General features: G+C 35.0%; 1 protein-coding gene across 1 annotated transcript in view; it reads right to left on the bottom strand.

Moving 5' to 3' along the window:
* LOC128664327 (membrane-associated guanylate kinase, WW and PDZ domain-containing protein 2-like) overlaps window positions 1–26921 on the bottom strand; it is a 499810-nt gene extending 472889 nt beyond the window's left edge. The window contains exon 1 of the mRNA XM_053719166.1: window positions 26624–26921. Coding sequence (XP_053575141.1) covers window positions 26624–26921 — 298 coding nt within the window. The remainder of the gene's footprint in view (window positions 1–26623) is intronic.
* Between the last annotated feature and the right edge of the window lie 639 nt (window positions 26922–27560).

Raw genomic sequence — 27560 nt, 5'->3', positions numbered from 1 at the left:
AGCGATGTTTTATGCTGATTACATCCCATCTAGAGGGAACTTTTATGCTGATTACATCACATCTAGAGTGATGTTTTATGCTGATTAAATCCCATCTAGAGGGACCTTTTATGCTGATTACATCACATCTAGAGTGATGTTTTATGCTGATTACATCACATCTAGAGTGATGTTTTATGCTGATTAAATCCCATATAGAGGGGCGTTTTATGCTAATTACATCATATCTAATGGGACTTTTTATGCTGATTACATCACATATAGAGGGTTTACTTGTACTGATTAAATAACATCTAGAGCTACAATTTATGTTGATTTCATCACATCTAGAGGAACAATTTATGCTGAAAACATCACATCTAGAGGGACAATTTAAGCTGATTACATCACATCTAGAGGGACATTTTATGCTGATAACATGAGACATCACATCTAGAGGGACGTTTTATACTGATGACATCACATCTAGAGGGACGTTTTATGCTGATTACATCACATCTAGAGGGACTTTTTATGCTGATGACCTCACATCTAAGGGAAGTTTTATGCTGATGACATCAGATCTAAATATCTAGAGAAATGTTATTGCTATCGTTTGAAAGAAAGCACCAGCCTTCCTTCAACTGACCTCCACCTTCTTAAATGAGGCAGCTGCTAATGACATCCTACATAATGAAGAAAACTGTCTTTAAACTGTTTCACTGACTTGATAATACATATTTGGGGTTAAGCAGAGATTTGTGATCAAGTAAAAGAGCTTTCATAAAGAATTTCAGCAATCAAGATAATTTATTTATGTTAGATATTTCAAAATTGATTGATTAAATGATTAACATGTCCCATGCTTGGATTACTTGTGATCTGCTGTGCTGACTTGGGAAACAATAAGTAAAATGACAGAAAGTTTGGAGAAATCATCCTACAAGCATGGATTGGATTAGTTGTGATTGACAAAGAACATGCAATTTAAACAACAATCTAATTATTTTCTGTTATCTAATTGTTTTGTTTTCTTGGTATCCTTTGTTGAAAAGCATAACTAGGTAAGCTCATGAACAGTAATGCACTACTGGGAGCAAGCTGCTGATTGGTGACTGCACATATAAATGACTTGTGTCATTGGCTCATTCGATGTGTTCCGCTAGCTCCCAGTAATGCATTTCTGCTCTTTCAACAAATTTGATAATAGAAGTAAATTCAAAAGTTATTTAAAATCCTATGGTTTATTGAATCATAACATAAATATTTTGGGTTTCACATTCCTTTAACATGACTTCATGCCTTCCATTAAAGGGACATGCATTTCAAAATGGCACTTTCATGGTTCAGATACAATTTTAAGGCACATTTAAATGTACTTTTACTATCAAATTAACTTTGTTCTCTTGGTATACTTTACTGAAAAACATATGTACATATCCTCAGTAGTAGCAATGCACTACTGGGAGCTAGCTGGCGACTGGTGGCTATACACATTTCTCTCTTGTCATTGGATTACCAGACGTACTCAGCTAGCTCCCAGTAATGCACTGCTGCTCTGGAGCTGAATTTAATGGACCAGTAAATATAGTAGATTTGCATAATCAACAAATGCATGATAACAAGACAATACAATAGCACTTAGTCTAAACCTCAAATGAGTAGTAGATTTTTTTCTAACAAATTTCAAAGTTATTTAAATTTCCACTCCTCCTGTACCATGTGACAGCCATCAGCCAATCACAAATGCATATACATATATTATTGAGCATGATCAATAGGAGCTGGTTACTCAAATAGTGTAAATATAAAAAGACGGTGCACATTTTGTTAATAGAAGTAAATTGGAAACTTGTTTTAATATTGCCTGTTCTATCTCAATCATGAAAGTTTAATTTGACCTGAGTGTTCCTTTAATTATGTGTTTAATCCATTTGCAGGGGTTGAACACACAATTATATGCAAACACATGTGCAATAATAAAATGCTCTAACATATATATTTTCTTTAAGTACTTTTATGACCCTTTAAATGCTACCATAAAGTGTTAAACATTTGGATTGGGATTGCTTAAAAAACCCCAATTGATTTATCAGACCACATTTATTCACCTGTTCACATTTATTCACCTGTTCACATTTATTCACCTGTTCACATTTATTCACCTGTTCACATGTATTCACCTGTTCACATTTATTCACCTGTTCACATTTATTTTCCTGTTCACATTTATTCACCTGTTCACATTTATTCTCCTGTTCACATTTATTCTCCTGTTCACATTTATTCACCTGTTCACATGTATTCTCCTGTTCACATTTATTTTCCTGTTCACATTTATTCACCTGTTCACATTTATTCACCTGTTCACATTTATTCACCTGTTCACATTTATTTTCCTGTTCACATTTATTCACCTGTTCACATTTATTCTCCTGTTCACATTTATTCACCTGTTCACATTTATTCACCTGTTCACATTTATTCACCTGTTCACATTTATTTTCCTGTTCACATTTATTCACCTGTTCACATTTATTCTCCTGTTCACATGTATTCACCTGTTCACATTTATTCACCTGTTCACATTTATTCACCTGTTCACATTTATTCACCTGTTCACATTTATTTTCCTGTTCACATTTATTTTCCTGTTCACATTTATTCTCCTGTTCACATGTATTCACCTGTTCACATTTATTCTCCTGTTCACATTTATTTTCCTGTTCACATTTATTCACCTGTTCACATTTATTTTCCTGTTCACATTTATTCACCTGTTCACATTTATTCTCCTGTTCACATTTATTCTCCTGTTCACATTTATTTTCCTGTTCACATTTATTCACCTGTTCACATTTATTCACCTGTTCACATTTATTCACCTGTTCACATGTATTCACCTGTTCACATTTATTCACCTGTTCACATTTATTCACCTGTTCACATTTATTTTCCTGTTCACATTTATTCACCTGTTCACATTTATTCTCCTGTTCACATGTATTCACCTGTTCACATTTATTCACCTGTTCACATGTATTCACCTGTTCACATTTATTCACCTGTTCACATTTATTCTCCTGTTCACATTTATTCTCCTGTTCACATTTATTCTCCTGTTCACATGTATTCACCTGTTCACATGTATTCACCTGTTCACATTTATTCACCTGTTCACATGTATTCTCCTGTTCACATTTATTTTCCTGTTCACATTTATTCACCTGTTCACATTTATTCTCCTGTTCACATTTATTCACCTGTTCACATTTATTCACCTGTTCACATTTATTCACCTGTTCACATTTATTCACCTGTTCACATTTATTCACCTGTTCACATTTATTCACCTGTTCACATGTATTCACCTGTTCACATTTATTCACCTGTTCACATTTATTCACCTGTTCACATTTATTTTCCTGTTCACATTTATTCACCTGTTCACATTTATTCTCCTGTTCACATGTATTCACCTGTTCACATTTATTCACCTGTTCACATGTATTCACCTGTTCACATTTATTCACCTGTTCACATTTATTCTCCTGTTCACATTTATTCTCCTGTTCACATTTATTCTCCTGTTCACATGTATTCACCTGTTCACATGTATTCACCTGTTCACATTTATTCACCTGTTCACATTTATTCTCCTGTTCACATTTATTTTCCTGTTCACATTTATTCACCTGTTCACATTTATTCTCCTGTTCACATTTATTCACCTGTTCACATTTATTCACCTGTTCACATTTATTTTCCTGTTCACATTTATTCACCTGTTCACATTTATTCACCTGTTCACATGTATTCTCCTGTTCACATTTATTTTCCTGTTCACATTTATTCACCTGTTCACATTTATTCTCCTGTTCACATTTATTCACCTGTTCACATTTATTCACCTGTTCACATTTATTTTCCTGTTCACATTTATTCACCTGTTCACATTCAGGCTGCTCCCAGATGCATTTTTTCATTCTGCCATTTGCTTGCAATTCAGAGGGTTGGTACTACAATGTCAGCTATCTCTGGTCAGGTGCACCTGTGATGTTCCCTGTGTGTATTTTCTGAAGCTATCAGGCTTGTTCGTTTTATTTTTACAAAATTGAATTTCTTTTAAGAAGGGAGCTTTTGATAAGATTACTGTGCCAGTGATACCATTTCTGTATGTCATGCCCAGTGGAGTTGTACAAACACAATATTTAACTGAAATAGGAAATAAAGATATAGGCATGACTGATGCCACACGGAAGGGTTTATGGAAGGTGACCAGACATCCCTTTTTTTTCAGGGATCGTTCTAAATTTGGGAAGTTTCTCTCAGATTTTTTTTTTTTTTAAATCAGAATCCAAAATGAGATGACCAGGCAACACTAATATTGGTGGCTACATTTAGACACCAATCAGAAAGCGCTACCCAGGTGCTGAACCAAAAATGGGCCGGCTCCTATGCTTACATTCAAATAAAGATACCAAGAGAACAAAGAAAAATTGATAATAGGAGTAAATTAGAAAGTTGCTTACAATTGCACGCTTTATCTGAATCAGAAAAGTTTATTTTTGACTAGACTATTCCTTTAACATCTATTATCACGGTTGCTTTGTTCTTTTATTATCCTTTGTTGAAAGGCATATATTGTTAGGCTCAGTGGCAACAATGAACTACTAGGAGCTTTGTGCTGATTGATGGCTGCACATATATGGTTGTTGTCATTGGCTCACCCATGTGTCCAGCTAGCTCCCAATATTGCCTTGCTGCTCCTAGATTTACTCTTCAATCAAGGAAACCAAGAGAATGAATTACATTTTATAGCAGACTTAAAGGGACATAATACTCATATGCTAAATCACTTGAAACTAATGCAGCATAACTGTAAAAAGCTGACAGGAAAATATCACCTGAGCATCTCTATGTAAAAAAGGAAGATATTTTACCTCACAATCTCCTAAGCTCAGCAGAGTAAGTTCAGTGTAAAAAGTTATACTTCACCTGCTCCCAGCTGCAGGTAAAAATAAAAAAAAATGAAGAAATGAACATCAGCCAATCAGCATCAGCAGTGCTGAGGTCATGAACTCTTAATGTGATCTCATTAAATTTGACTTAACTCTCATGAGATTTCATAGTAAGCTTCCTTTACACTAAAATGCTGCTTAGAAATCCTTTACAATGGGAGGTGGCTACTGAGGAACTTTTGAGGTAAAATATCTTTCTTTTTTACATAGAGATGTTCAGGTGATATTTTCTAGTCAGCTTTTTACAGCTATGCTGCATCACTTTCAAGTGTTTAAACATTTGGGTATCATGGCCCTTTAAATTATACAATTATTTAAAATTGCATGTTCTGTCTGAATGATGCCACTTTAATTTTGATTATACTGTCTCTTTAAATAACATACTATATCTAGACAAAAGCAAGCCCGAGCTGTATAATTCCAATACAATTTTGAGTTTCATGTCACTTGGAAATGATATGTATTTTAACAAAGTCAAATTGAAAATACTTTGTAACATAAACAATCAATTAAAAATAAATAAAACTCACGTTATCACCAAAATATTTTGGCTGTGAACTTCTTTGAAGATGAATTGATTGATTTTATTTGTAAGCTTGAGAATTCTCCATATACAAATAAAAACAAGTATAACATATGTCAGCACCATTCCTAACGAGAGAGTTGCACTGGGCATCTGTTGCTATATTTTAGGTATTGTGCTCTAGGAGTTTAGGATATACAGCACCTCGAAGGATTTCATAAGAAATTTGTCTATTTTATGATGGTGTATCTATATGTTACTTTATACAAAATATACAAAAAGGAGCAGTGCACAATTAAAATATTAAAGGACAGTCTAGTCAAAAATAAACTTCATGATTCAGATAGGGCATGTCATTTTAAACAACTTTCCAATTTACTTGTATAATCAATTTTGCTTTCTTCTCTTGGTATTCTTAGTTGAAAGCTAACCCTAGGTAGGCTCATATGCTAATTTCTTAGCCCTTGAAGGCCGCTTCTTATCCAAATGCATTTTGAGATTTTTTTCACAACTAGAGGGAGTTCATGTGAGCTATATAGATAACATTGTGCTCATGCCCGTGGAGTTACCTAGGAGTCAGCACTCATTAGCTAAAATGCAAGTATGTCAAAAAAAAACTGAAATAAGGGGGCAGTCTGCAGATGTTTAGATACAAGGTAATCACAGAGGTAAAAAAGTATATTAATATAACTGTGTTGATTTTGCAAAACTGGGGAATGAGTAATAAAGAGATTATCTATACAATAACAATTCTGATGTAGACTGTCCCTTTAATTCCATATCTGAAACTCAAACCTTACAAATTAATACTGTAAGGTTAGTTCTACAATAATGGAACTCAACTATGTTCTATAATGTCCCACATATTAGACTAGGAAAAAATATACAGGCATTTATGCTAACTCCGCACCACAGGACAGATTTTTATAATGACAGACAATTGGCCCACATGAAAGGAGGCTAAAAACAATAAAAGTCCTGTGAAAATCTGTGTCTTTGCCTCTGTAGCTCGCTGGAGGGAGTCGACATTTTGCCTTTCCATGCATAGTGGAGCACGAGAGAGCGAAGAGGTAGGGGAGAGGAGTGTGGTGAAGAACCGGCCGTGATTTCAGATGGAAAGAGGACGGTAAGAGCTGTGGTGATTGTGTGCACTGAGAGGACGGGTCAAAGCTGATGAGTGTCTCAGGGAGTAGGAGCAGAATACTTCCTATAATGTGGGCCTTATTTTTATTACATGGCCTCCTTTAATCCGCCTTTCCTCTATATTTTTTTGAAAACAAAAAAGGTTTAAAAAAAAATTAAAAAATTGTGCTGAAGCTGGGGCCCCCCTGATGGGGGATCTCCCGGGGGCCCGGTCACGACCGCGACTGCTGCATCACCGGTAGTTCCGCCCCTAATTGCAGGCCCTTGGAGCTCAGTATGCTTTGCCTCCAGTTAGTGCCCGCCGGGCTCTAGAGTGAAGAGGAGGGGATAAGTGCGCTCTTCACCGCATGTATGTATTTTTTCACCTGTTCTTTTTAAACATTTACATTTGTTTAACGAAAACAAATGTAAATGTTTAACTAAGATTCTATTTTTGTTTTGTTTTAAACTAAACAAATATTCAGGGAAAGGAATTTCCCTATATATTTTTTTATTTGAATTTCATATTTATATTAAAAAGTACGGTAAGTTATAGCGAATCCTCATTAAAATCCATCTAAAATATCACTAACATTTAGGATCTGTTTTTATAAAGGGGAAATTTTACCATCACTTCAATGCACAATTGTGGTAGCATTGTTAAACTGTACTTGTAATATTGTAATTTTTACATTTTTCTGCTTCAAAAAATGTATAACATAGAAACATAGATTTTGATAGGAGATAAGAGCCATATGCCCAGCAAGTCTGCCCAATATTTCCAAAAAGTATAAACTTATCTAGTTTGTAGGATAGCCTTATGGTTGTCCCAGGCATTCTTAAAGGGACAGTCTAGGCCAAAATAAACGTTCATGATTCAGATAGAGCATGTAATTTTAAACAATTTTCCAATTTACTTTTATCACCAATTTTGCTTTGTTCTCTTGGTATTCTTAGTTGAAAGCTTAACCTAGGAGGTTCATATGCTAATTTCTTAGACCTTGAAGCCCACCTCTTTCAGATTGCATTTTAACAGTTTTTCATCACTAGAGGGTGTTAGTTCACGTATTTCATATAGATAACACTGTGCTCGTGCACGAGAAGTTATCTGGGAGCAGGCACTGATTGGCTAGACTGCAAGTCTGTCAAAAGAACTGAAAAAACGGGCAGTTTGCAGAGGCTTAGATATAAGATAATCACAGAGGTTAAAAGTATATTATTATAACTGTGTTGGTTATGCAAAACTGGGAAATGGGTAATAAAGGGATTATCTATCTTTTAAAACAATAAAAATTCTGGTGTAGACTGTCCCTTTAAAGTCCCCCACAGTGTTTGTCATTACTACCTCTTGAGGAAGTTTATTCCATGAATCAATTACCCTATCTGTAAAGAAGTTATTTTTTAAAATTAGTCCTGAATATATTACCCTTCAGCTTGAGATCATGACCCCTTGTTTTTGAATTTTTATTTTTATGTCTGGCATTTAGTCTAAGTCACAAATATAATATACACTGCAAACAGATCTTCTGATTCAGCCATTAAATCTTTGGAGTCTAACTAGAATTGAAAAAAATAAAAAATGGTTCATGATAGTATAGTGACACAAAATGAAAAACGATCACACATTATAATATTACATTATTATCATTATATGCATTATGTGTATTCTTTAGATATGGAAAAATAGCAATGTATATGGGAATATACATATTTATATTATAATGCATTAATAGACCTATAAACTTAAATAAATAAATTGACATTAAATTACTTCCGTCTAGATAAGTATGTTTTCTGTCCTCCCCCCCCCCCCCATTTTTATGTAAAGTTATACTACCTGATTTAGGAACAGAGAACTAATGACATTATATACCTTCAATACGTGTCATGATACAGGTGTTCAGAAATCAGGGTCTTCTGTAGCACTAAACAGAAAACCAGTGAGATCCTTGAGTAAAGCACTCTTTTATTTACCAAAGCTGACACACCAAAAAATGTTTATAAAAACATCACAAAAGCATCAAACATTAGCATCCCCTGTCTTATGCGTTTCGGCTAGCGTTGTCTTAAGACATAAGCTATCACTGTTCCTTACTTTAATAGCCGACCGTAATTACATAGTTGGTCAGTGCTGATGCCTTCCAAATACAGATTGGATTTAAATTAACAATTGGACTGTATTAAGTATCACAACTGATAATATACAAATACAAAATAAGTGATTTGAATGGTGGTATGTATGACTTAAGGCAGAGCTTTCCAAACTTTTCATGTCGGTGACACACTTTTTAGACCTACATCATTTAGCGACACAGTAATTCAGTTGTACAGGTTAAACTAACCTGTTTTAAGAGATACGGACACATACATAAATGATATAATAACGAAATGTGTTTACAAGTAACAGTAAGTATGTGCAAGAATTAAAAAAAAAAAGTTTAATAACACCAATAGCTACTTACTATTTTAATGGGATGTATGAGGTTTATGGGATGAACACAGTTTCTGAATATTTGGTGGAATATTAGACACTCACATTTTTAAGCTTCCCCTTCTTATCCATATATCAAGAGCAGGAAAAGCAATGCACTACTGGGAGCTAGCTGCAAAAAAACCCAACACTTTGACTTCTGACTTCAGCTCAGCGTTTAAGCTGCTGCCCTCAGAGCTCTGCGAGTCTGACTGACTACTGCCCGTGCTGCAAACACACTGCTGTCCCACTCACTGACTACATGTGCAGTCACAAGCCAATTAAGGAGACTACACGTGCAGTCAGGAGCCAATGTGCTGCCAAAGCCGCCAATGGGAATAGTTTCAGTTCCCACTGAGCTGCGCCAATAGGTTAAGATGATCTGTGACCCCCTAGGTATCACGTGTCAACCATGTGATATGTGTAGCAAACGGAAAGTCGGAAACCAAAAAAAAAAACTTTTAAAAAAATTAAAAATGTAAAAAAAAATTGTGCTGAAGCAGGGACACACCTACACACTGCTGCCGACACACTAGTGTGTCCCGACACACAGTTTGGAAAGCACTGACTTAAGGTATGCTACTCACAATCTCCATAAGCAGCCAGCAAAATAGATATGTACATCATGAGACACTTAAATTTACTGTATTATCCAAAGAAACAAAACCACATGCTTTGTATCTGGTTCCATAACACTTACAGAATAGTTTATTTTCAATAAGACAAGTTGGTATGGGGAACCTTAAAGGGGGAAATTTAGTTACACAGTGTCTTCACTTTTTCATATAGAACTACAACATTGTTGTGAAATGTCTACTACAATAGGAGCTATAGAACAGAATGACATCCCTCAATAAACTGTCTTTTAAGTGGGGCCCACTATATGGGATATAACTGGGGTTAGTTTTAAGACAGGCCTTCTATAGGTGGTACTACTGAGTTTTCTTTTGGCTGACAGATCTACTGATGGTGGTGGAACTGATGTCTAATTGAGTAAAGGGCCTACTGGACATCATTTTCCATTGTTTGTTGAATGAGCAGCAGCGCACTACTAGGAGCTAAGCAGAACACATCAAGTTAATCAATGACATGAGGCATATAGGTGCAGACACTAATCACCAGCTAGCTCCTAGTAGTGCATTGGTAGTCCTGGGCCTACCTATCAAATCAAGAACATATGTAGATATTAAGAGAATATTATGGGAATATATATGTTTTAAAGAATAAACTGTTCTTAATGAATGTTAATTATGTAAAAATACTAAACATGAATGCCATTTTCAAGTTGTAGAAACAAAATTGGATTGTCCAAAATACAAAGCTTTGTTTCTTGATTTGGATTTAATAAAAAAAATACCATTACCTAAACCCAGCCATGTTTCCATAGTTAGTATACCACTGATTCAGCTATTAATTCATCTTATAGGAGGACATAAAGTTTAAAATGACAACTCCTCATATTTACATGAATCTGTGGGCTTGGGAATTTTGGGACTGTATTTTAGGCTATTGATTTGATTTTCTTAGATCCCCATAGATCAATACTTTTAGTTTTAGTTTTCATTAAGAAATATTGGCATCAATATTCAGTTTTGTTGCAGTCAATCTAGGGTTGTCAGTAATTTCATTTATCTTACCTTGATCTTTTAAGCAACCCTTTTTGTAAAAGGTAGGGCCACTGAGATGGTGAAATTTGGTTTCCAAAGTGTGAAGAAATGATAATCACTCCTTAAAGGGACATTAAACCCCAAAATGTTCTTCCATGATTCAGATAGAGGATACAATTTTAAACAATTTTCCATATTACTTCTATTATCTAATTTGCTTCATTCTTTAGATATACTTTGTTGAAGAAATAGCAATGCACATGGGTGAGCCAATCACACAAGACATGTATGTGCAGCTACCAATCAGCAGCTAATGAGCCTATCTAGATATGCTTTTCTGCAAATTATATCAAGAGAATGAAGCATATTAAATAATAGAAGTAAATTAGAAAGTTGTTTAAAATTGCATGTTCTTTGTAAATCATGAAAGAAAAAATATGGGTTTCATGCCCCTTTAATCTATATTCTTTTTTTATGGGTGTTCAACTATTGCTAATGATCATAAAACTTATAATTTAGTTCTCCATATTTTTTAATTATATGTAGTAAAAACAAACAACCACAATTTTGCAATATTAATATATTTCCTATAATTTAATCTGGATTTTTGTCATTGTTTTCGGAGATGCTGGTGTGTATCCTGCAGGATGTGGGGTCTCATAGCTTTCCCTAATTTGAAAAAACAAAGTAAAAAAAACAAAAACATTCAGGTAGTTTTTCAATAATTCATGGACTGCAAAAATGTATGTTTTGCTATCAAAATGAGAATATTAAAGGGACATTAAACACTAAATGCATGCTATATATAATGGTGTATGGAAATTAAAGATTACCCTGACAATCACATGCAGATTTTTCAAGAGACATGCAGATAGAACATGCAATTTTAAAACATTTTCCATTTTATTTCCATTATCAAATTTACTTAGTTCTATTTCTATCTTTTTGTATATGAGTCTGTGATTGGCTGACAGTTGTTATGTGATACAAGGGACAGGGTATTGAAAAGAAACGTTGAAATTCTTTAAAAAGATATGTTTTATTGCGTTGCCTTTTTATTATGCATGTGTTGATGATACAATTCTACTGTATTTAATCTCCCTCAGTAAGGAACAGTTATATATGATGTAAAAATATTTGTTTTGTAAGCAGTTCTTTTACTACGTAGTGCTTGTTTGCTAATACTTTGACATGACTTTGATATCCCTAATCATATATTCATAGAACAAACACCATCACTTTTACAAGATATAAAGCATCTGATTTTTGTAGAAACCAAAAAGCACAAATGTAAACAAAGATGTGAATTAGAAACATGTGAAGTACGAGGCTTTGTATAAATTACCATAAACACAACTTAAGCTAGGTCTTTGATCTCACAAATTACCGGTGCCACTCCTTACTAGGTACGAAAACACTTCAGCAAAACAAAACAGAAAAAAAAATCACAAGTACTCTTGTACCAGTAATACTTTATAATAGGATGAGCATATTCTACCGTACAACGATAATTAGCAAATAAAGTATTAAAGGGACATTAAACACTACATAAATGCCAGATAGAATGATATATTCAAAAGAAATATTAGCCTAAGAATAATATGCAAATGTACTGTTTTAAAATTATATTAGTTGTATAGAGGGGCATTCCAGCCAAAATTGGAATTCACATGGATGTATTTCAGTTTTGAATAGAAGCATTTTTGTAATATACACGCATTAGCAAAAAAATGCTTCTAATAAAAGTTGTTTCAAAAGTGTATTTAATGCACCAGCATTTTAAACTCAGCGTTGCTCAGAGAGCCTAAGGTGATTTTAACATCTGGTAATGACTCAGTTTGCTAATTGCTGATATTTACAAACCCCACTGGTGCTCTGAGCAGCTGTAGTATTTAAATTGCTGTTGCATTGAGAATATCTAGTTACGCTTCATATGTTTGTACATAAGACACATGGTAACACTAAAACAGTTATAACTGTTACCTGAAGCATTTTTGCTATCGCAAATTTGTTTCTATTCAAGTCTGGAGCCTGTACTTCCAATTCTAAATTACAATAAACTAATAGACTGGTAGTAATAGACTAGAACAAACAATTAGTAACTATAGTAATATCTTCTCCATAAAAAAAATAAAATAAGCAGAGCAATCCCAGGATTTGTCCAGCCCTTCATTTGTAAAACTTTATATTAGCATTAACTCTTTTTAGACATTAAGCAAAATACAGATATAGGTGATATTAAATATCTGCAATATAATACTGTGTGACGCAATGGGCTAGATTACAATACAAACACATATATACACATGTACACACACACACACATATATATATATAAATTTACTCCTACTATAATTTTTTCTCCGTTCTCTTGGTATCTTTATTTGAAAATCAGGAATGTAAGTTTAGGAGCCAGCCTTTTTTTGGTTCAGAATCCTGGGCTTGCTGACATAGCGCTACCCAGGTACTGAACCAAAAATGGACCAACTTCTAAGCTTACATTCGTGCTTTCCAAATAAAGATACTAAGAGAATGAAAAAAAATTGAAATAGGAGTAAATTAGAAAGTATAAATAGTATATATATATTTTACACAGTACCTCAGGGCTTGAAACTTTTTTTTAAATCTAGAGACCAGGTAAAAACATAATTAGCAAGATTTTGTTTTTTTAGGTTTCATGTCCAGAAATGGATACAGAACAACAATTTAACCTCTTATTTGCCCGTAAACAGTATGATATTGTAATATAAATTGTTAGATTTTGTGAAGTTAAAAAAAAAGTGCAATATACTTTTTTTCATTAATATACAGCAATGATATTTGTTTTCTCTAAAGTAAACTTTGATGAATGAAAGCCCGTTTTTTTAAAAATACTAATAAAAACAGGGGCACTTTCATTCATCAAAGTTTAGAAAGCAGCCGTTTTGATTAAAAATGTACCTTTGTTCTTTTCACAGCCGGAGCAACTTCCCGTATCTGGAAATCCTCTCTTCACACGTCAGCAATGACTAATCCGGCTTCCTTCAATCACTACATGGCCTCAGGCAATGACTCCCCTTGGGGGGAAAGCCGTGATTGGAGGAAGCCGGATTTGTCATTGCTGACGTGTGAAGAGAGGATCTCCAGGTGGGGGAAGCTGCTCTGGTTGTGAAAAGAACAAATGTACGTTTTTAATCAAAACGGCTGCTTTCTAAACTTTGATGAATGAAAGTGCCCCTGTTTTTAATAGTATTTTTAAAAAACGGGCTTTCATTCATCAAAGGTTACCTTCACTTTTTTAAAGCATGTGTGAGCGAATATGTTTTTAGTTTAATGATCCTTTAACTTAAGTTTTGACAGTTTAAACTTGTTATCTATTTCTTAAAGGGACATAATACTCATATGCTAAATCACTTGAAACTGATGCAGTATAACTGTAAAAAGCTGACAGGAAAATATCACCTGAGCATCTCTATGTAAAAAAGGAAGATATTTTACCTCACAATCTCCTCAGCTCAGTAGAGTAAGTTCTGTGTAAAAAGTTATAATTCAGTTGCTGCCCAGCTACAGGTAAAAAAATTAAAAAAATGAAGAAATGAACAGCAGCCAATCAGCATCAGCAGTGCTGAGGTCATGAACTTTTACAGTGATCTCATGAGATTTGACTTAACTCTCATGAGATTTCATAGTAAGCTTCCTTTACCTGATTGGTGAAATAATATGAGAGTGCACGATGCTAGTCCCTTCAGATGTCCCAGGACAAACACACTAAATGCTGCTTAGAAATCCTTTACAATGGGAGGTGGCTACTGAGGAACTTTTGAGGTAAAATATCTTTCTTTTTTACATAGAGATGTTCAAGTGATATTTTCTAATCAGCTTTTTACAGCTATGCTGCATCACTTTCAAGTGTTTAAACATTTGGGTATTATGGCCCTTTAATACATTTATATCCTGGACTTTCCTATCTGTGTATGATTTAAGCTTTGCATGTACTTTATTTAATATCCTAATTTAACTAAAGGGACCTTAAGTTTAATATATAATACATGAATATGAATCAAATTATAAAATATACATTCATTAGTTATTTTGCTTGCTTTTTTTAAATGTGCTTCTCTAACAAACCCTGGAGAGGCTAGAAGTCAAATACTGCAACATAAGCATGCTGCAAAATGCTACAAGTTTCCTAAACCAGTTACAATCTACACAGTGATTGTTTAGACCAGTGCAAAAACGAATTTGCAGCTAGAACAAACTGGCCCACATCAAGGGAGATACGACAAACATATTCTGTATTATTATTATTATTATTAATAAAATGATCATTGTAAATGTTTTTAAAATATTTATTTGCATGCAGGTTGTAGTTCAGTACTTAATTGCAGATATATATTATGTATATATAAAAATACTTTAAAGACCCTTTTAAATCTATATCATACAAAGTAAACTGCTTTTAAGGACTCCCTAGCCTCAATCTCAATAAGATATTGCTTCCTTCAAACAGTCTATACAAATTTAAGTTACACAGAAAGAATAGAGACTTGGCACTACCAAGCTAATAAAGGGTTAAAAAACGGAAATAGGTATACAGATAATAAAATAATAAAAAATATATAGACAAACTAAATTTATGTTTTAAACAATTGGTTGGTTTAATACATTTAAAATCAGATACACATCTATTAAAAATACAGGATACAGTGTTTGGGGACATCTCCCCAAATACCCAGGAATTCCTACTGAAAAATAAAATACAATAAAACACACGTCCACTGTTGTACAACTTGTTAGTACATACACTGTAGTTCACCGGAAAAATCAATCATTTTACTGAACAGGATTATGTTCATCCGTTTTCCAAAAAATATTAATTTTAGAAGGTTTCCAATCATCCACAGATTTACTCTGGGATCGCCAAAAAGAAAATTGCTTTTCTCAGGAGAAGACAAACTTTTCTGCACAGTTATCGCTACCCATCTCAGAATGGTAGTGTCTCAGTGAACTCCAAATTCTTCCTCCTAAATCCAGGTACTTGCCTCAGACTAAACAGTGCCTCAGTGCAGCAGCACTCTATTTGTGCGTATCTTGCTGCATGCCCCAGACTCTCTACGTCTCAAAGCGGTGATGTCTGTATCAAGACCACGTGAGGAGACTCTGTGTCTCAATAGGCGGAATAAGTGAAATAGGTGGCATATGTAACAGGAGACTTGATCCTAATGTAACAACAGTATCCGTTCAGCATAGGAGAAAAAAATTATTGTAAAGTATTTTAAATCAAATAGAATATGGAATCTCAAATCCCCTTAGGGACACATCAACGCATTTCACCTTTCTGGCCTTTCACAAGATGTATCCATATTCGCCTATAGGCTTGCACAAATCCAGATCTAAGTCTGTTGTACTTGCACAAAAATAAATCCGGCTCAAAAAAGAGCTGAATGCTGCGAGAGGTCACCTTCGTCATTCATTTAGTGCCAAAAGGCACAAATACACATGCCTAGTGAATATCTTCTTGTAAAAAATTATTAACCATCATGTATGGAACCAGATGCATAACTAGAAACCACAGGGCCCAGGTGCAAGAATCTAAGAAGGGACCACCCACCCTCACCCCCCAAAAAGGGTAAATTTGATACATAACTTTTTTTTTTTTTTACATTTAACACAAAGAAAAAAATGTGAATCAGATTACATGTCTGCAAAAGGAGGTACCCTGTGCCCACAGTCTGTGAGATGGTCTGACCCCTATTACTGTATATAGTGACACTGTATAACCCACCAGTACTGTTTATAGTGAGTTAGTGATCTGCCGGTGAGATGGCCTGTCTGACCCTACCCGCCCCAGTACTTTATAAAGTGACCACAGTAGACTGTGACATGGTCCAGCCCCCTCGTACTGTATATATTGGTACTGTATAGTGACACTGTTTACCCCCCACCCCCATGCTGTAGTAACAAGGTCTGTCATTTGCTGGTTCTACAAACATACACACACATACATGCATAAATACACACACAGTCACATACATACATACACACATAAACACACATAAACACCAAATGGGTAAAACAGAAACACTAACCCCTGTAGTCAGAGACAGAGACACTAGTGAAGCATCACATCACTCTCACATGATATCACTGCAGGCAATGGCAGGTAAATAAATAAATAAACTGGGCCCCACCCTTGGGGGCCCGGTTGCAGTTGCGACCTCTGCACCCCCTGTAGTTCCGCCCCGTATGGAACTAAATTTATCATTTTAAATGAACTCCTACATAATTGTCTATACTGCTCAGTGCAGGCATAACCCATACTATGTTCCAGGCCAATTTGTTATGACCTATTCTCTATTTTAGGCATTGGTATTATTTATATATAAATAAAAATTGGAAAAGTTCTATCTCTATCCATAGGGTTTTGGAGTTATTTAATGGGCTGACCAAATAAAGTCACTATATTATTGATGTTTTCAGCCATGCACAGAATATTTCCCACAAAGGATATTAAGAGCTTTTACTAGACAAGATATACTGAGAGATACATCACTATAAAAATCTACAGCCATTTACTGGCTCTATTAATGAAATGGGTAGTCATCCCTTTAATTATGCTGTGTAACAATAATATAACACCAGAAGAGTTATATTCGACTATATGACACAAACTTACTCTGTAAAGAAATGATGTGATATGTTTCTGTAATTGTTTTCCAGTGTGTGCTATAGCCACGATTCTATCCTATAAACATTATTTGTTTATGAAATATTATTAGTTACAGATAGGATGGATGACTGTATTTACTTTCAGAGAAAGTTGAACAAATAGCTTTCAATATTTGACATTGAGCATTTTGGTAAATATGGGGAAAGGGGGATTTAAAGGGACATTGAAGTAAAATGAAACTTTCATGATTTATACAGTAATAATTGCGTGAATGATTTAGCAAAAACAAAGCAAATTGCCCTTCTTTCAGTAGCCATGAAATCTTCCAGAGCCTTGTAAAATAGTTTTTAAGAAGTCAGTTACCTCACCCAAATCATCATATTGACAATGACTTAGACCATTAGACTTTAGAATAGGTGGTAAAGGGACGTTCAAGTCACAATAAGTCAATTTTCCAAATTACTTGTATTATCGAATTTGCTTCATTCTATTGTATCCTTTGTTGAAAAGTAAGAATATCTAGGTAGGTTTAGGAGCAGCAATGCACTACTGGGCGCTAGGGCCAGTATGTTCAGCTAGGTCTCAGTAGTGCATTGCTTCTCCTTTAACAAAGGGTACCAAGAGAATGAAGCAAATTTAATAATAAAAATAAATCGAAAAGTTGTTTAAAATTGTATGCTCTATCTGAATCATGAAAGTTGAATTTTGAATTTTGACTTTACTGTGTTCCTGTAAGGAATAACCACATTGAAGTACAGTATATCATAATTACAAAAATATCTCTCTATAATGGTCTTACAAAACATGAGCTTATATTTATGATACCAAGTAGCTGTCTTAAAGGGGCACTCAATCAAAATTAAACTTTCATTATTCAGATAGAGCATGTCATTTTAAACAACTTTCCAATTTACTTCCCATAACAAAATGTGCACAGTCTTTTTATATTTAAACTTTTTGAGTCACCAACTCCTACTGCGCATGTGCAAGAATAAGTGTGTATGCATACATTTGTGAATGGCTGATGGCTGTCACATGGTATGCGTATGCATTTGTGATTGGCTGATGGCTGTCACATGGTACAGGGGGAGTGGAAAAAGACGTAACTTAAAATTGTCAGAAAAAAAATCTACTACTCATTTGAAGTTCAGACTCAGAACTATTGCAATGTCTTGTTATCTTGCATTTGTTGATTATGCAAATCTACTGTGTTGACTGCTCCTTTAAGTGTAGTATTCCCTTCCAGTAAAGTATGCTTAGAACATACTGAAATATGCTCATGATTGTACAAATTGAATGCATGATTTAACAAAACCTCTGCACAAAATATCAAATTTGTGCACAATTTGCTTGTTAGTGTGTGCATTTTAATAAATTGTGGGCACCATCTTAAAAAAATAACACACTGGCCACTCCAGGGTTCCTCTTTTGTTGAAACATGGCTACTTCCCATCACAATATATTATGATAGTCTCAGGAGCATGCACGTCTTGAGTCTTGAGTACTATATATACAACATTGTTACAAACAATGCTCATAACACCTGTATGCTCCTAACAATATGTCAGTATGCTGTCATGGAAAGAAGAGGTACATTTATAATATAAGAAAATCTGAAAGCTCTTTAGTATGTCCTCCATGAAATAATGAATCATGAAAGTTTAATTTTACTTCCATATCCTTTAAAATAAAAAGCAAGTGCAAGTAGCTAAAAATAATCCCCCCCCCCCCCAGCAATACCCCAGCCAATCCTATGTAGCACTTTAGTACCCCCAATTTGTAAAATCTAGAGCCCTCAGGACCCCCTCCTAAAAGAGAAAAGCAGAAAACCATAAAATGAATCTGTTCTTGGCCACAAAACACAAGCTACAAAATGATTACATTCATAGCTGGTGCTGCCAATAAATTTGACTTTGCAGATACAAATCAATCTTTGCATGAACAGAATAGAAAGAGAATCAAAGTGGCTACTGAAACTGGCAGGAAAGAAACAGACACAAAGTATCTATCACTATCAATATTTTTGCTTATGTGATTTCTTTGAAAGTATATGTTCGTTTTGAAACCTGGGACGACCACAGGATTAATTGTGTTTGCTAACTATCAGCTAGTTTTGTTGACAGAAAAAAGTTATACAGAAGATAACATCAAAACAGCAATATGACACAGATAAACTGTTTTTTACAGACTCGAGGTGTTTTGAAAATTAAACATTTATAGGTCAATCACAATTAACAAAAATGTATGTCCAAATATATCACCATTAAAGGGACATGAAACACAAAAATATTATTTCATGACTTAGGTAGAACATACAATTTTAAACAACTTTCAAATATACTTCTATTATCAAATTTGCTTCAGTCTCTTGGTATCATTTGTTGAAGGAGCAGCAATGCACTACTGGTTTCTAACACATGGGTGAGCCAATGACAAACGGTATATATATGCAGCCACCAATCAACAACTAGATCCTAGGTTCTTTGCTGCTCCTGAGCTTACCTAGATAAACCTTACAGCAAAGTATAACAAAAGAAAAAAGCAAATTAAATAATAGAAGTAAATTGCAAAGTTGTTTACAAGTGCATGCTCTTTCTGAATCATGAAAGAAAAAAAAATGGGTTTCATGTCCCTTTAAGGTCTGTGAGTATTTTTCTTAAGAATTGTGATCAATGACCTAGTTATTATGATATTTTGTATTATATATGCAATTTTAAAATGTGTATTATTTAAAGGGACATTCTAATGCATACATGTTTGCTTTTGGCATTAAAGGGACAGTAAAGTCATAATTAGACATTCATGATTTAGACAGAGCATACAATTTTAAACAACTTTCCAATTTACTTCTATTATTTAATTTGCTTCCTTCTCTTGTTATCCTTTGCTAAAAGGTTTATCTAGGTAAGCTCAGGAGCAGCAAAAAAACCTAGGTTCTAGCTGCTGATTGGTGGATGCATATATATATACAGATTGTCATTGGCTCACTCATGTTTTCATATAGAAACCAGTAGTGCATTACTGCACCTTCAACAAATAATACCAAGAGAATGAAGCAAATTTGATAATAGAAGTTAACTGAAAAGTAGTTTAAAATTGTATGCTCTACCTAAATCATGAAAGACCAATTTTGGGTTTCATGTCCCTTTAGTGCTAACGACACCTCAGAGCCGTCGCTAGCACTCAACCACCTTTTGACCAATCTGGGGGCTCCCACTGACTCCCACCCTGGCGATCGGACCTGTATAGTGACAGGCATTGCCGGGGCTTCCTGTCACGTGCGGTGACCTCACGCGCAACTTAATTTAAAATTAACAATACAAAGTATAGGGAAAGGGGGCATGCTGCTTAGAAGCCTGTATCTCAGGCATCTAAGCAGCTACAAACTCCCAAGACCCACCGTTGGAAAGGTAATCGCCTAACCTTTCCAACAGTATAAATCTTGGGGATCTGGGGGAAACAAAAAGTCATTTATTTATTTTTAAATAATGAAAAATAGAAAAAATAAAATCCTACTTAGCACTTAAAGGGCCACTCAACCCAAAATCTTTCTTTCATGATTCAGATAGAACATACAAATTTAAACAACATTACAATTTACTTCTATTATTTATTTTGCTTCATTTCTTAGATATCCTTATTTGAAGAAAAAGCAATGCACATGGGTGAGCCAATCACATGAGGCTTCTATGTGCAGCAACCAATCAGCAGCTACTGAGCATATCTAGATATGCTTTTCAGCAAAGAATATCAAGAGAATAAAACAAATTAGATAATAGAAGTAAATTATAAAGATGTTTAAAAATGCATTATCTTTCTAAATCATGAAAGAAAAAATGTGGGTATCATGGCCCTTTAAAGGGTTTATGATTCTACCTTACCATGTATTTAATCCCTAAAAGGTCACTAAAGTTTGAGAGTCACAATCATTGCAGTGACTGATCAGATAATGGCTAATGAGCCAATCAGTAGTAACAGAACCACTGTCTATGTCCTGCAATGCTTGCGGCTCCTAAGCAAGACTTTATTTATGTGTTGACCCCTCTGCAGTTTTAAACACACAGGGGATCATCACAATCTTGCACATTTTTTTAGTATCTACCAATTTCTGAATGTCGGACAGAAGTATTGTGCTTTTCCAGTGAGCACAATCCTAAAATGCTTTTGCCATTAATACCCCATAAACTTGGAATTGTTACCACCGAAAAACAAAACAAAATCATTATCTGCAGCCTTAAAATCACAATTTTATAATCCAGAAATCAAATTTGCACAGTTAACGTCAAACAAAATGAAGATTTTGGGGGTTTAGTGAACACATCACAGGTTGAAGTGGTTATGTATTGTTTGATCCGTTTAATAATATGTAGTAATAGCAATGGGTGACGTATGTGCCATAGAGATTTGTGTGTCTCTCTCTAAGGCAGAGCTTTCCAAACTTTTCATGTTGGTGACACACTTTTTATACCTACATAATTTCGCGACACAGTAATTCAGTTGTACTAGCAAACAGGAGGTTAATCTAACTTGTTTTTAGAGATATGGACACATACATAAATTATATAATAACAAAATGTATTTACAAGTAACAGTAAGTATGTGCAAGAATTAAAAAAAAGTTTAACACCAATAGCTACTTATTATTTTAATGGGATGTATGAGGTTGATGGGATGAACACAATTTCTGAATATTTGGTGGAATATTAGATAAAGACACTCGCATTTCATCATCAAGCATTTTTAAGCTTCCACTTCCTATCCATATATCAAGAGCATCAGCAGCAATGCACTACTGGGAGCTAGCTGCAAAAAAACCCAACTGACTTCTGACTTCAGCTCAGCGTTTAATCTGCCGCCCTCAGAGCTCGGTGAGTCCGATTGACTACTGCCCGCGCTGCATACACACTGCTGTCCCGCTCACTGACTACACATGCAGTCACGAGCCAATTAAGGAGACTACACGTGCAGTCAGGAGCCAATGTGCCGCCAATGGGAATAGTTTTAGTTCCCACTGATCTGTGCCAATAGGTTAACATGATCTGTGTCCCCCTAGGTATCAATCATGCAATATGCGGAGCAGGCAGGTGGAAAGTCAGAAACCAAAAAAAAATTAAAAAAAGAATTTGTGCTGAAGCAGGGACACACCTACACACTGCTGCCGACACACTAGTGTGTCCCGACACACAGTTTGGAAAGCACTGCTCTAAGGGATTTAAAACGGGGCATTATCGATATTGTGGGCATTTGTGCTTGTTGGGTTATTGATTTCTGCTAACCTTTACTAGTAAAAAAGTGCTGATTATTATTATTTTAACTTTGATTGACCAGGTAGGGCATATATCTGTTTGGTGATGTTGTTTCCTAAAGTCATCCAATATAACAGGGCTAATGTCAGTGTGTTTAGCGCATGCGTAAAACCAATGTGGTCAGAAAGTTTTGGGGATGCTCAGTAATAATTGTAAAACTTATCTGGGGTGTATCAAGTCAGTCTTTTAGCAGTGGAATTTGATAAGTAAAAATTGTCCTTTAAATGTATTGAAAGTATCAAGAATTTGAATTGCGGTTTGTAGGACTGGCACATGTTAGGTATAGGGCAATGTTTCACAGAAACATTAGTGCTTCTGATAAAAAATGAAAATGGACGGTTGTTATAGTGTTGGCAATGAAAATGACTTATCTACAGCTGATAATTATGAAATAATAGCTAGAAAAAAAACTATATTTATGATCTATAAAGATAAATTAGATGCGTTATTACCATCATTATATTTTGCATTGTATCCCACAAAGTTAATTTATATGTAAAGGGACATGAAATCCAAAATGTTTCTTAAATGATTCAGACAAAGAATACAATTTTAAACAACATTCCATTTTACTTTTATTTAATTTGCTTTATTCTTTAGATATCCTTTGTTGAAGAAATAGTAATGCACAAGGGTGAGCCAAACACATTAGGCATCTATGTGTAGCCACCAATCAGCAGCTACTGAGCCTATTAAAATATGCTTTTCAACAAAGAATATCAAGAGAATGAAGCAAATTAGAAAACAAAAGTAAATTGAAAAGTTACTAAAAATGTCATTTTTAGACCATGAAAGAAAAAAAAATGTGGGTTCTATGTCCCTTTAATGAGTTCAGTAACAATATGTGAGTTCGTTTTTGTTTTTTTTACTTTTAATTCTGCCTTGTAAGTATATTTGGCACCTTTCAGTGGTGACTGGTAATTGAATGAAGCCAACAGGTGTCTGTAAAATTGTCAGCAGAGTAAAATCAATAATTGTGCAGTATTTTTAGAAAAGTATTCAATAATACATTCAGAGATGACTTCATGTCATTTGTAGGGCCTGGCAGAGATGTGAACAGTGTCATGAGATCATTTGTTGTTAGAAAAGCCTCAGCTCTTGTAAATAACCTGATTGTTCTTATCCCTTCTGAGCTGTCATTAACCTGACACAGTGTAACCCTTAAATATAAAGCACTATGAATTATGTAAGGTGCACAGTATTATACACAGCATGTCTGACCCACTGCCACATCCTGCAATACCAATAAAGAATAACAATTTAAAAAGTCAGATTTTACATCTTCTTGCCGTTACAAACAAAAATAAACTCTATTTATAGTCCAAAAAAATATTAAATATTATCTGTAAATATTTAATTGCAGTTTTTAATTAGTAAATAAAAACAAACACACTGTGCATCAGTTAATGTTTTTGTACAATATTTTTTTATTAATATCTGAATTGTAGCTGTCAAGTTCCATGTGAATTATTCATTTTTCTGATGATCTACTAAAAATGTAAATGTATATTTGGCTGCCAAAGTTTACTCTCTTGTTTCCACTAAAGTTTATTCTCTTATTTCCACTAAAATTAGACTTGTAAAAGTGTTTCAAGTGAAAATATGTTTATCTCTATACATATGATTCCATCCTCTGATACTGCTTGTCTACAATTTGGTAATTTTGCTAGGATTGAGAGTTTGTACAAACTGTGAAAATGTAGGTAAATCCCCACAGTACCTTTTGACATTTTTCAATATGAGGAGTTTTAGGCACAGCTACAGGGGAACTGGAAATCACTCTGCCTATCTTTGTAAATTTTGGCTGCATGTGTTTAGGGGTATTTTGTATGTCATATATTAAAATTAACTTGGCACATTATATAGCAAAAGTATTACAATAAAACCACTCCAAGTGGAAAATGCTAGGAAATTCTTGGTTTTCGACTATCTCTTAAAAAGAAATTTCACTCAAACTTTAATGCAAAATAAAATGCCTAACTATACATGGTGGGTGGGTGGGGGGGGGGGGGGCGTGGCTGTAGGCTTTCATTATTTATTTTACCTGTTTTCTATTGAGTTTTCTTTTACTGTAGCCTCCAGAAAGGATTGAGTATATTTCATGGAATTCAGAACTCAGACCTGTCTACACTGCACATTGATTGCTTGAATTAATTTGTATTTGTCCCTAAATTGCCACAGCAAAGGAGCTAAGATAAACTACACTGATAAGGCTTTTCAAGAAGTGTGTCCTTGAACTGCAGAACAACCTAATATTTGCTAACAAATAAGTCTCACTGTCAACATTAAGAAATTCTCCAAACTCCCTAGTTTTAAAACATTTATTTTACATGCAGATCTTTTGAAATGCAGTGGTTAATTTATGGCACATACTTAAAAAAATGAGTTTAATGTCCATTTAAGTTTTGCCTTTCTATTTCTAATAAAGTGAAACCTGAAGATTCCCTGCAATTATGCTTTTGAAAATGTTGGCATTAGGACATCTTTATTGAATTGGTCTATCTCTCTCTATCTAATGTATAATATATTTTATCTTCCACTGAGGGATAATTCTTCAAACAACCATTCTCCTTTAAATACCAAATTAATGATAACAATATATTATGTATGTTAGCTGTTTTAAACAGTCTCCAAAGGAAACTACACAAGAAAGAGAACTGTCACTTATTTTTGGAAAGTTCTACCAACCAGCACAAACAATACTTAAAAAGCATTCAAATTATATTACAATTTATGCAAATGTATAATAGTTTGCTCTTCTGCAATACTATATTTTAATGTACATTCAGTTTATGATGGTCTCAGTGTTAGGAGTTAAAATATTACAGTAATATTATGCAATAATGAACATGTGGTGGCTTTCATTAGTATTCCAGGTCTTAAAAAAAGAGAAAAAAATAGCTAGAATTTCCAAGTACTGTACATTATATTTACAACGAACCCAATTATCAGGCATCTAATGATAACTTCACATCCAGTCTTGAGAACAATCTTACATAAGTTTATATCACAGGACCACTACTGACTTGCAGATAATCCATTTACCTACTTCACATACAATAAACAATACTTTGTAACATCTGTCTTCACTGCATAATTACTCAAGCACCTAAAGTTGTAAAATGTTTACCTCCTGTCACTCTAACCTAGAAATCTGCCAACAGCCTTAGTTTTTTTTACTATTAGAGACATAAACTCACTACAATAATCATTTCATATATAATAATAATCAGTTCTATAGAATGCAATAATGCAAAAAAATCTGATGTACTCAGAAAGGTAGTTAAGCTGTCATCATAGATAAAATTAACTCAAATGGTTTAAAAGTAATTCTGACATGTGGATGGAGACAACTCCAGCATTGAGTGTGCAGATAGCTTAGTAAATCATTTTATCATGCGACACAACAGTTTATAGTCCATGAGATCCCAGCTTTCTGCACCTCACCAGTACCAGGGATGCACACACAGTGGGAGTCTCACTGCCAGCATCAAGAAATTCCCCAAACTCCCAAAACGAGTGAGTGGTGCAGCTGCAAAAACAAAAGTTACTCCAGCAACAGTTTTAACAAGCAGCCAGGATGTTTCCTCTGCTACACTGCGCTGCATTGCAGGGGCAGGGCTTATATGATACCTTTATGATCACCCACCTCCTGCACTGATCCAACCATTTAAATAGCATCAACCAAAATAGAAAGTTCTAAGAACAAAACAAATCATTTGCTTTTATTTGTTTCACAAGCTCCATTTACATCATGCATTAAAAAGGCAGCTTTAACCCTGTAGTTGCCTGAGAGGGTTGCACTAACACCTTAAGTGCCAGAGTACAAAGGAAAAAAATAACAGTGATCAGAACAGAAATCACACAGCAAATCACTATTGATTCTTGCACTTACTGTATTGGGTTATGGTAAAATGCAGCTTACAAGAAATAAAGTGGCACTTACCTTGTTTGACACACTTGATCCTGATGGGGTCCTTGCAATGTTTGATGACAGCCAGCACATCCCTGATGGTCAGCCCAGCCACAGGGGTCTCATTGACTTCCAGGACTAATTCCTCAGGTACCAACTTGCCACTCTGATAGGACACCTTCCCAGGCTTCACCTCCCCAAGGTATGGGAACTGGCCATTCTCTGCACCCCCTTTGATCTCAAAGCCCAGCTCCCCTTCAAGGTTCCTGTCTATCACACACTCATGGACTTTGTTAGTCCAGTGGTTTTTCTTTTTCAGGCTCTTTGACATGTTTGTTGAGGGGTGATCCTGATGAATGGCCTTTGGTGATGGGGAGGTAGCAATAGCAGCAATAGGATAAGAAGTGCTGTGTTTCCCTTGGTTGCAGCCTGGATGTGTATGGTCACAGCAATACTATTACACACACACAGAGTGCAGCTGAGTATTACACACACACAATGTATTTACATATGCATGTGGGACATGCTAGTTGATCTCCATGGTGGCTGCAGCAGCTGGCACAATGTGTGTAAGGCTGTGTGTGTACTACTTGTACAGTATAACTGGCAGAGGGAGGGGAAGGATGGAGAGCAGCAGGAGGAGGAGGGATGGGAGCTGCCTGCTCTCTCTCTCTATAACCCGGTAGTGAAGAGTGAGAGGGAGGCTGCCTGCTTTTGCCAGGCAACCAGAGAGGAGGCGGTCAGGAAAGCAGCAGTCTCACTTTGTGGGATATTTACACATTCTCGAGCATTTATTTATGTTCATAAAGGGACATGGAGGAGTTGTGAAGGGGACTCAAGCAGCTGCTTTTCCTCAGCATGGTGACAATGTGCTGTGCTAGTGCTTTTTTACGCTGTGCTGCTGCCCCGTGTGTTATCATAACCTCCTCCTCTGTGATGTGATTGTGTTATAGGATTCATTGAGGGATGG

Source organism: Bombina bombina, chromosome 6 (genome assembly GCF_027579735.1).
Source record: "Bombina bombina isolate aBomBom1 chromosome 6, aBomBom1.pri, whole genome shotgun sequence".
NCBI classification, from domain to species: Eukaryota; Metazoa; Chordata; class Amphibia; order Anura; family Bombinatoridae; genus Bombina; species Bombina bombina.
The sequence above is the reverse complement of the archived record's forward strand: the minus strand, read 5'-3'. Positions and strand labels throughout refer to the sequence as shown.